Source organism: Echinops telfairi, unplaced genomic scaffold (genome assembly GCF_000313985.2).
Source record: "Echinops telfairi isolate 266 unplaced genomic scaffold, ASM31398v2 ScPeMD7_7467;HRSCAF=8505_1, whole genome shotgun sequence".
Taxonomy (NCBI): Eukaryota; Metazoa; Chordata; class Mammalia; order Afrosoricida; family Tenrecidae; genus Echinops; species Echinops telfairi.
In genome coordinates this window covers 43,807,209-43,818,853 of record NW_022111368.1, presented here as the reverse complement: position 1 = coordinate 43,818,853, position 11,645 = coordinate 43,807,209, and the positions used below count along the sequence as shown (strand labels likewise).

At 48.0% G+C, this 11,645-nt stretch overlaps 1 protein-coding gene across 1 annotated transcript in view; it reads right to left on the bottom strand.

Moving 5' to 3' along the window:
- Positions 1-11,645, bottom strand: part of RPIA (ribose 5-phosphate isomerase A) — a 36,559-nt gene extending 24,914 nt beyond the window's left edge. Inside the window, exons 1-3 of the mRNA XM_004708003.2 lie at positions 11,361-11,645; positions 4,842-4,902; positions 2,547-2,602 (exon numbers count right to left, since the gene is read on the bottom strand). Coding sequence (XP_004708060.1) covers positions 2,547-2,602; positions 4,842-4,902; positions 11,361-11,645 — 402 coding nt within the window. The remainder of the gene's footprint in view (positions 1-2,546; positions 2,603-4,841; positions 4,903-11,360) is intronic.

The following is an 11,645-nucleotide window of genomic DNA, read 5'->3' as shown; positions in this document are numbered from 1 at the left end:
CACACACACACACACACACACACACACACACACGATTTACAGTTGAGGGCAGCAGCGGCCAATCTCTGGGCTGCAGGGAGAATTTGTGAGGATGAGTGATGGGGCAGAGCACCACTGTCTGCGTCTGGGAGGTTCGAGTAAAAGTGTGGGGTTGAACGAGGAAGCAAAGACAACCAAGCATTTGAAAACACAGACAACAGTTAACTTCAGGGAAGAACAAAACAATGGGCAGGTAAAGAAGAGTGGCTGGTCTGGCTGAAGTCTGACATCACAATTCTGTAAAACACTGAGAAATGGTCCAACCCAAGTTTAACTACACTGGGAAGTCTGGAGGCGATGGGTGCCTGTCCTGTGAGCCAGGAGGTCACCGTCCAGCCTCCCAGAAAGCGGGGCTAGAAGGAGCAGCAAAAGCTGAAAAAGCAGACCGCGTGTTTTAGCGGGTCCTGAGATACGGAAGAAATAGCCAAGGAACTAAAGGTATGTTCCTCTTACGAGCAATAAATGGTAGGGGGCGGGATACTTAAAGTGTAGATTATGAATGCTATAACTAGGTTAAAATGTAACACCTTATCATTTGGTCTCTTTTGACATGCTTTAAAGTTGTTGTAGCTTTCAATATTTTCTATTTTCTTTCCGTGTGGATTTTCTCATTTTATTTTGTTATTGTTAGCTTTTTGACTCTTAGTTTTATCTTTGTCTATGTTTGGGGGTCTATGAAATCCAGGCTGGGTGACTCTGGAGATAGTAGATGGAGTAATGGTTCCTTGGGGGGATGGTAGGGGAGGTTAGGACGAAATGGGGAGCTAATAGCAAAAAATACAGGAAAAAAGAAGAAATGTTCTAAAATTGACTGCAGTAATGATTGTGTTAAACTTCTTGATATGACTGATGAATTGTACGATATTTGAATTATGTCCTAATAAAGCTGCTTAAAAGGAAAAAGATCTGAATTGCCGGATTCCTTAATCCACATGTACGTGTAACACTGATTCAAACTAAAAGACAATATAAGAATTTTATTCAGAAATAACTAGATGGTGCGCTCACTTGGAAAAACTGGACAGTACACACTCTCCAGTAAGGAGCGCTGGGGCAGAGTGGGCCCAGCACTGGGCTAACTGCACAATCAGCAGTTTGAAGCCACCAGCGGCGTCCTGAAAGATGACTTTCTACCCCCTAAAGACTTCCGGCCTCAGAAACCCACAGGGGCAGGTCTACCCTGCCCTACAGCGTCGCCATGGGTCAAAATTGACTTGATGCAGTGGATTTTTGTGTGTTTCGCTATCCAAAAGACCAAGAGAATCCACCACAAGCCACTCTGACCCTCGTGTCTCTTCACAGCAGGAACTACAGTATCAGTTCCAGCCCCTTGGTTGCTGACCTAGCTCACTCAAGGTCCCCAAGAGACTTCACATCAAAGAGGCTCTCTGTCAGCAGGCACTGCTCGCTCCCTATCCTGTTTCCCTGGAGTCCCTGCCCCTAGAAACCCTAGTCTGAGGCTGGGCCACGGCCTGGGTTAGAAGCAACACGGGGGCTCCTTGCCACCTTTCTCTCTTCACCAGAGTTGGCTGCCCCACTCAGCTGCTCATGCCTCCAACAAGGGCAGGGTTTCTTAAGGCCTGGCCCAATTTCCAAAACTAAGTCCACAAAGTCCCAAGAGGATCAACCATCTGCAAGTCCAATCTGCTCAGTTCCTGGCGCCACCCTGAGACTCCAACGAAATACTTTAGACAAGCCACTCCCAATCAGGAGGGCCCCCCTCAGGAAGGAGAGGAGGGGCTCTCTCAGCGCTGAGCACCTCTCTTCCTTTTCCATCTCCCAAAGTCTGCTCAGAGCCCTGATGGCACAGCAGCTACACGCTGGGCCAGTCACTCTGGGACAAAGACAAGGTTTTCTATTCCCACAGAAGCCCACAGTTTGACTACCCTATAGGGTCCCTGAGTTGGAGTGGCAGTGAGCTTGCTGGAGTTTGACTGTCCTCAACTTTCCCTACATTTAACTGGCTCCACCACTCTCCCCTCCCCTCCAGCCTCTAGGATGAAAGCGTATCAGACAAGGACTCAAACTACTCTACGTGCATTCCTGACAGATCATGTCATTCCTCTCTGTCTCCACTGTCTCATCTCTAATAATCTGCTAACCTGAAGATCAGCAGTTCAAAACCACCAGTCGCTCTGTGGGAGAAAGGTGAGGTTGTCAACCCCTGTGAAGAGTTACTGTCTGGAACACCCACAGGGCTCGCTCTGCCCTGTCCTATAGGGTCGCCCTAAGACAGGATTGACAGTGGCAGTGAGTTTGGTCGGTTCAATGGGGAAAACACGCTTTGAAGGTAGAAATTGTGGTAACTTCAGCATGGCCCACGGTCTTACAGTAGACCCCACTGGGTGAAGATGTCAATGAAATCTAAAACCGGACGACCAAGCAGCAACACTATAAGGTTCTCTCCTACTCCAGGCTCTTTCACTTAGAACCAGGAAGGTATGCAACCCAAAGCCACACCCACACCCTCAGGCTGCCGCAGGGCCAGGACAGACAGACAGGCTTACCTGGAAGGAAGTGGGGATGCACACCAGGTTCAGATTCTCTTCTCTCACTCTCTCAGCTGTGGAAGGAAGCAGAGTTGGTGGGTTGTTTTTGTTTGTTTTTAATCTCCTAACTTTTTCTTTCTTAAAAAACTTGTTAATGTGAATTAGGTGAAAATTTATAAAACAGACCATCAGTCTGCATTCAGTAGTTCACATACGCCTCCTCCCTTGATTTTTCTTACCACATTTAAGGCTTGTTCAAATCCAGTAGTTAATAAAGTTTATCTGTCCTGGATTCCCGTACCAGTGTACATGCTGTGGTCTAGCCGGAACTGTTAGGTAAAACTGAGGTCATGCATGTTTCATTAGTGCTATACTGCACCCTGACTGGGTCGTCTCTTCCTTGTGACCCTTCTGTAAGGGGATGTCCCATTGTCTACACATGGGGTTTGGGTCTCTACTCACACATCCCCTCACTCACATTGATATGATCTTTTGTTCTGGGTCTTTGATGCCTGATCCCATCGACACCTCATAAACACAAGCTGGTGTGCTTCTTCCAAACCCCCCAGGACCAATACTGAGAGTAGTGATACCAGGAGGGTAAGAGGAAGGTGGGGGAAGAAAAGGGGCACCAATCATAATGATCTACATATAACCCCCTCTCCGAGGGGTGGAGGGGCAGACAACAAAAAAGTGGGTGAAGGGAGACAGCAGTCAGTGTAAGGCATGAAAAAAGCAACAATTTTAAATAATTATCTTAAAATAATAAGATATGAAAATAATAATTTATAAATTATCAAGGGTTCATGAGGGAGGGGAGTGGGGGAAATCAGGAGCTGATATTAAGGGCTCAAGTAGAAAGAAAATGTTTTGAAAAGGATGATAGCAACATATGTACAAATGTGCTTGACACAATGGATGGATATATGGATTGTGATGAGCTGTAAGAGCCCCTAATAAAATGATTTTAAAAAAGAAGAAAATTTATCTTCCACTGCTGGCTGACTTTCATTCCCTGTCCCTCATCTGGAGAAAAGGCTGGTGCCCACACTTCCCTCACACCACAGGAAAAGCCAAGTGCTTGCTATTAGTGGGCACTGGCTAGGAACTTGGTACATAAGAACTGTTCATCCCAAGCACTCAAAAAGTGACTGATGACTATTCTCCCCACTTAATAGATGAGGGAACTGAGAGGCACATGGAAGTGAATTAACCTGTTGGTTATGCAGGTGCTAAGCACAGAGCTTGCATAAGAGCCCAAGCTGCCTAGTTCCACTACCTTAACAACTACTACCTTCTAGTGTCTTTTCTACGGAATAACTAGAACTTAACTTCCGCATTTAACAAAATAAGTAAATAATCATTTGTGTGCCCCAGAAAGTGTTTAGAAGGGCATCCATTCATCCATTCATTTTGGATTTGACCTCAGAAGCTTGATTTATTCAAACATCTTAAGGGGTAAAAATGCCTTGTCACGCTATCATTGCAACACCTCCTTAAGAATAAAGTCTTCCTGGACTTTGCCTCCCAGGCCCTGCCCTTGGCATCTAAAAGGTGAGATCAGCATTCAGGGGAGCCTAGGCTTTCTTCTTACAAACAAGAGCTGGGCAGTCAAACCTGTTGAGCAGCCACAAGGGTGGTACTTCCTAAGCTTTTCCTAAGCACTGAGCTAGCACCTGCCAGAACCAGCCACCAACTGTATAGGAGCCTTACCTCCACCCTGGGGTCACTGACAGGGCAAATACCCACTCTGACCTAAGCCTGTTTGCCTGGGATTGCCTGAGAAACCCACAGGCTTCAAAGGGCCTGCCAGGAGGTCTAAGGTCATACAGAACATAAGCACCACACCAACCAGGATGGGGTGACCCCCAGAGTCACTGACTTAAGACAGGATTGAACGGCCTTGTTACCGAGTAGCAAGCCTCATCGCTCTCCTATGGATCAGCTGGTGCTGTGAAGCTAGCAGCCCAACTCAGAACCCAGTACTACACCACCAGGTCACCTTAGCATGACCCCACAAGGATTAGAATTCTGCTGAGCGCTCACTCTTTCAGTCAGTTCCTCCCCTCGGCTGAGCTGAGTCCACAAAACCATGGCAATCCCTAAAGGAGACTGAAGAGGCTCGTGAATCCCTCTCAGCAGAGAAGAGCAAATAAACTTAACAGACCTCATGGCAAGTAGGCAGCCCCTCTCCTAGCCCTGGACTGGAGCCACGAGGGGCAGATGCCAACTGTGCCCCAGTTCCTCTTCCTCTTGTACCTCCCAGCCCCCATCAGCTCACACACAGTGGCCAGTAGTCACACCAGAACATACCTATTCGCTGCACAGCGTGGACAATCGTAGAACCACTTCCAATTCCCAGCACTTGGTTATCCTGCCAAGGAAAAAAGCAAACCATATTAATACCATTTACTACTCCCTCTTTGGATCATTTCCTGGAGTGATAAAGTTATTCTCTGGATAGCAATTCACCAGTACCGGTTAGAGGTAAGTACGGTGCTCACTTTACAGGAGCCAAACACGGCTGAACCTCAGAGTCATTCCTTATCAGCGGAGCCCTTCTCCCTTCACCCCGGCACTGTTACCGCCACCACTTACTCCCTACACATGCACACGACACGACTGGCTTAGCCGCGCACAGCACACACCTCACAAACATGCGTGAAGACAAAGGCGAAAATATTCTTGGTCAATTCCTGGCAGGAATCAGAAAGGCCCCAGGAATAGCAGAAAACTGGAGTTTATGGCTCCAGGACCTTTCCACAAGGCTAACCTCTAGCTTACAGACACCAAAGTGGTAGAACCACAGAGTGCCTGCAGAAGACAACAGGCCCACCATCTGGAGGGACCTTCAAGCCAGCAGAGAAGAGGAGGGTCCAAAGCACCCTCAAAACAGCAAGGCACAGCAGGCTCCGTCCAGCTGATACCGGGATACCTCGTTTCCAAGAGGACTAAGGCTTCATTAGGACATGAGGCACGGCCTTCGGCTGCAACAGGAAGAACCTGCAATAGAGGGGGAGCAGCAGAATAAAGAATAGAACGCGTGTCACAATACCAGCCTTGCTGTCAATCCTGCTGTCTGGTGAAAGCTGGGAGAGATAGATAGGCACATCAGAAACAAGGTATGGCCTAGGCTAAAGTCAGTTAAACCAGAGACACAAGAGAAGGTCAGGGTATTAACTGTCAGGGAGCAGCAGAGCTTGGGTGAGGTCAGGATCCCAGCTATGGTGAAGTCCTCAGGAAGGCTAGGCAAATCCCAAAGGCAAGTGTTCCAATCTACCCAGAAGCCAAAATAACCACACTCACGCCACTGAGTCGACTACAACTCATTACAACCCTTTAGGACCGGGTGGAACGGCCCCTGTGGGTTTCTCAGACTAACTCTTTATAGGAGTAGAATGCCCTGGCTTTCTCTTGAACGGCAGCTGGTGGCTTCACACTGCTGACCTTGCAGTCCACAGCCCAAAGTGTAACCACTGCAAACCTTAACACAAAGCATTCAAAACTGCTGACTTTCTGAATACATAAAAATCTTTAAGTAACAGAAAATATCCAAACTACTTCCCTGAATGTACCCGGTCTCACATAATAGGGGAAGCTAAGTAGGGCCGGTCGGGGGCCTGGTTAGTACTTGGATGGGAGAAAAGCATCTGTAACCTCACCTTCACACCTACCCTGAAGCTGGACCTCCAGCAGCTACACAGCAATTCAACTGCCAGGGTGCTCATTTCCATGTCCAGTCCCCAACAGGATCCCAGCAGGCAGGAGACACCCAGATGCCATGGGTGAGTCATTATGAATATGACAGAGGCCATGTCTGACCCTCTGGACTTCACAAGGAGGATCGGCAGCAGCAGCCAGCCCTAGACAATTCCTATGGGGCAGGTCAGACATGCCTCCACAGGGCTACTTCCTTTACCCTATTCTTACACGGCTATCCCACCCACAGCACTCTACTTCTCTGCTGGGTCAGTAATCTGTTACAATGCCTGCATATTAACTCACAGACAGTACTCAACAGTATGGGGTTGATGGGAGAGTTAGCAGATTGCAATTAGAACTATAAGTGTGAGGGATACAGCACAACTCCTCAGCTCTACCTGCAGGCGAGACTCTCTCTGGTCCTCTGCCTATCAGCCATTTTGCCTCTACCCTGCTAGGGGGCAAGTGTTACAAAGTTCCTTTAACACTGCTCCGTACCCAAGCTCCAAAAGGGAAAAAGGGTGAGGCCACAGACCATCAGAAAAGCAAGACCCTCAATGGTGAGTGATCCTGGCAAGCTATACAGGCAGATTTGAGTCCTGGTTGGCTACACAGAAGATTGAGCAGAGAACCCTCCAAAGGCCCATCCACCCAAACGTGGACGCGGTCACACATTTTACACCAATGGGCCAGGGGACGAAAAATCCTACACCCTAGAAATTCTATGCCAAAGGCCACCAATTACACCATGACCCCCACGCCCCATGACTATTCAACAGCATGTATAAAGCAAGCCCAACTGTAGCCAATATTCAATGAAGATAAGGTAACTGGCCTCCAAGAGCTCACCCATCAGAGCAGCCGTGTCAAACTGGCCACCCTCTGCCGCATGAGGACCGGAGGTAATTTTTGTGGCCCTCAATACTCTGAAATAAAAAGAAAAGAGGAAAAATTGTTATGAAGAAAAGCTTAGGCTTAAGCTAAGGGCTATTTTCTTCATAACAATTTTTTCTATTTTCTTTTTATTTCAGAGCATCGTGGGCCACAAAAAATTACCTCGGGGCCACATGGAGCCCGAGGCCCACCAGTTTGACAGCCCTGCATTAGAGGGCTAGGAAAGACAAGCACAAAAGACTAAATTTTAAGAGGAATAAAAAGGGCCTTCAACAAATTCCTGCAAGATTCAAATTTAAAGATAATGGAATTTGTGCATGAACTTTGGGAAGCTACATCTTCCTTCTCTTCAGAGGCTATGAGGAAAATAAAACAAAAGGAGCTGGCCTTTGACCCAAGCCCTGACGGCCATATTCTATCTTAACAGAGACAGAGGACAAGAATGGGCCTTCTAGGCTGATGATGGTGACATTAACACAGACACTATCTGCCGGTCAGCTATCCCCGTGCTCTCTCTGGTGCATGCTGGGAGACATGGAAGGGAGTAAGGCTGTGGCACAAGTTGTCTTGTCCACAGATGCCCCAGTTGTTACATGAAAGCTAGCATTCGGGGCTACTAGAGGGCCCCGATGACAAAGCCCCAGCTTCAGAAGATAACACTCCACTTGGGAGGGCATCACTCAGAAAGTCAGCAGAGGGGACAAGATAAGGACAACTGTAATTCTCTGGTTAATGGACAGTTGGCTGGTGCTGCTGTAAGAAATACAAGTGGTGTCTGTAATAAAGTAATTTATTTTCTCAAAGCTCAGAAGACTGGACTTTGTATGAAGTCAGGCACCAGATCTTGGAGAAGAAGGCTCTCTCTGTGAACTCTGGGAGAAAATTGTTGTCTCAGCTTCTCCAGTCCTAGAATCTCTCAGGTTTCTTGGTGAGCCCTACAAACCATTTATTCCCCCCCCCACGTTCTTATTTATCTCTATGTCTAATCTACTCTTTTTACATCTCAAAAGTCATGGGATTCAAAACACTGCTGAGGTTATTAACATATCTGGATGACCATCTGGATGACCACACCCAAAGGCACACAGGTTAGTATTCCTGCACAAGGGCACAGGGAATGTCAGCAGCTGGAAAGCACTAGACACTCAATAGTGCTCCACCGGAGCAGGGGAGGCTTTCTACTCCCATAATGAGCCACAGCCTTGGGAATCCAAAGGGCCGTTTACGCTGTCCTACAGCGTCACACTGAACCAGAATCAACTAGATGGCAGTGAGTTAGAGTTGCTGTTGTTGTATTGGGGGGAAGTGGGGGTCAGGGACATGATTCCATCCATAACAGCTGGAGGAAGGGAAGGGGCAGCTCTGAAAACATTCCAGAAACGTAATCAACATAACCGACCTCAATAAATCTTAGACCGTGATTAAACAACTTCAAAACACAAGTACCATTAAAAAAACATGGTCTCAGATGGTGCCAAGGATAACCCCTGGAGGGAGCAGCTAAGCTTCAACCATTAGGCACATGACTGTGTCCAATAAATGTGTGGACTTGAATTAGCTATCCTGACTGCAAATTACACAGGACCTCTCCCTGTAAAAGCCACATTTCTGGTCCTCCAGCATTGTTTGACATTTAGTGGAGAGCTAATAAATACCTGACAAATTAGCGAAATTAATAAATCAACATTAAAGAGCAGAAAATACAAAAGCCAAGCAGCATTGGCAACTCAGGGAAAGTCTGCCAAGGAAAATGGGTACTGCTGTGGCGAAGTGAGGGGCCCCCAAAGGCTACTACAGATCTTCCCAGCGTAGCCCCGTAACTTCACAGACTGTCATGGGAACCTTCCAGTGTTTAGAGCAACAGTTCTCAACCTGTGGACTGCGATCCCTTTGGAGTCGAACAACCCTTTCACAGGGGTCGCCCAATTCATAACAGTAGTAAAATTACAGTAATGAAGTAGCAACAAAAATAATTTTATGGTGGGGGGGGGGGGTCACCACAACATGACGAACTGTATTAAAGGGTGGCAGCCTTAGGAAGGTTGGGAACCACTGGTTTAGAGCCTGAGGCAAGGATGTGCAGTTTCTTTCAGTTGAACACAATACGTAACTACGAGGCAAAGATCTGCATATGACACCAAACAGCAATGTAAAGAGGTTACTGCACAACTTTAGAGGGGACGCTTTGCTATTCCCGCAGATCTCATGTATCTGACTAGGGATTCACTTTATCCACTTTACAGCAGCAGCACTGAGGCACAAACAGTGCACAAGTCTTACACTACTTATCTCTGTGTTAGTTCCCATGGGGAAGGATGAGGTTCTCCACTCCTGCACAGTTCCGGTCTCAAGCACCCACAGAGGCAGTTCTATTCGGTCCTCCGGGGTGGCTGTGAGTCAGAATTCACTGGTGGCAGTGAGTCTGGCTTGGGTTGAGTTCCCTTGGAGCGCTGACAGGACTGTGGGAAAAGCGCTGGACTACACACCACAAGGTTGTGTGCAGTACACAGCAGCGGCTCCACGGGAGGAAAATGAAGCAGTTAAGGTCTTGGAAACCCTCCAGAGCCGGCGGCTCTCGAGTCATAGGTGCTTTCGGTCCATACATGTGGCTCTGAAGTAAAAGATATCGGTAATTTCACCTGTTTGTATAAATGTATTTGTGGCTCTTGAATACTTTTTGTATTGTTGTGAGGGACAAGAATGACTCTTCTGTCTCAAAAGTTTGCCCTACCTAAAGAATCACTACGCGATGGAACCAATCTGATGGCAGTGGGGTTTCTCGGTTTGTGGGTTCCCACAGGGCAGGGACGGCAAACTTTGGAGACGGAAGAGCCAATCCTGTCCCACACTATTTAAAAATTACTCGAGAGTCATAAATATATTTTTACAAACAAAGGAAATCACCATTACAATATCCTTTAAAAATTTTTAAATGAAGCCATAGTTTGCTGACCACAGCCAGAGCAACAAATCACTAGCTAGCTCTGAATCACACTATTCCAGAAATGGGTGACAGTAAGAGTTGAGAAGCACTCAAAACTGAAACTCACTGCCATCTAGGCAGTCCCAATACATAGCACAGGGTAGGATTGCCCCTGTGGGAGGCTTTCTACAGGAGTGGAAAGCTTCAACAGTTCACCCTCAGGCTGGTAGTTTAGAACAACTGACCTTGAGATTAGCAGCCCAAATGTAAGCACTCAGTAGGGCTCTTTTGAGAAGGTCTGAAGAGGGATAGATACCTTCAGTTTGGATGGCCAGTTTGGATTCTGGGCCATCCCATCAACAAATGGCACTAAGGCTATCAAACCAGCCCCAAGCATCTAATCACAACGTTCAATATCTCTTATATAAAATAACTCTAAAGTAAATCATTAACAAACGTAAAGAACTATGATCAGAGGAGAAAAGGAATCTGATACAACTTTCAAGGAAGTACAAGAGGAAGACGAAAAACCAGCGAAGCCAAAGAAACCCCACTACGGGACTGAGATACTCCATTTGGCCTCTGTCGAGGTGCAATAATTAAGATAATTAACTTTGATTAATGACAGTAAATCCACTCCGGTTACAAGTGCTCTGCTGCCAATCAAATGGGCAACGGTAAATTATTATTAAACTTCCGTAAAGAGTTACAGCCTTGGAAATCCTACGGGGCAATTGTACTGTTTTGTAGGGTCACCGTGAATAGGAACCCTCTTCACGGCAGCTGGTTTGGTGTGGTCTGGTGTGATGGCACCACACCCACGGCTTAATAAACAAGTGGTCACAGCCTCACCAAGTAACAACAGCACCCTCCACACCCAAAGGGTCCACCCATCTTTATCTTTCCCGCGGACACTCGGGCGGACGCAAAGCACCCGAAGAATCTCTACGGAGTGAAATTTCAAAAGAATTTTGCAAACGAGCTCGCCGCCGGCTTCCCCGGGGCAGTGAAAAAAGCAGACCGACCCGATCTCTTCACAACTCCAAAATTCGACCATTTTCCATTTACGGATCAGGCTGCCACGCGACAATCCTCTTGTGTCCCCACCCCAAATACCACGAACCACCAGACTCCCTTCTACTACCGACCCACCAAGCAACTCAATTTCTACAGGGCTAGCCCTCTACCAATGCACAGCTAAAAGGCCTTCAGGCTCTCGAGCCTGCCAGAAAGTAGGCGCGCCCCGACGGTGCCCGACGACCCACTGGAGCCCATCACGCCACGGCTGGCGCCCCACGCCCCGAGCTGCTCACCTTCACGTGGTTTTCCACGGCCGCGCGGCCCGCGAGTCTCTTGGCCTCCTCAGCCTTGGACATCGTGGAGAAGATCGGGAAAACGGGGGCGACAATGCCGCTACGAGTGCTGGTGCCGTCGGTGCCTCCACCGGACTCGGACTGCGAGCGCCGGGGCGGCTGCACGTGGGATCCCAGAGACGCCCAACTGTTGCCGCCTCCACCCGAGGCCGCGCCTCCGGCCCGCCCGGGGAGCGGGGCCAGGACCCGCCCGTAGAGGGTGCTGAAGGGGCCGGGGCGCTGCAT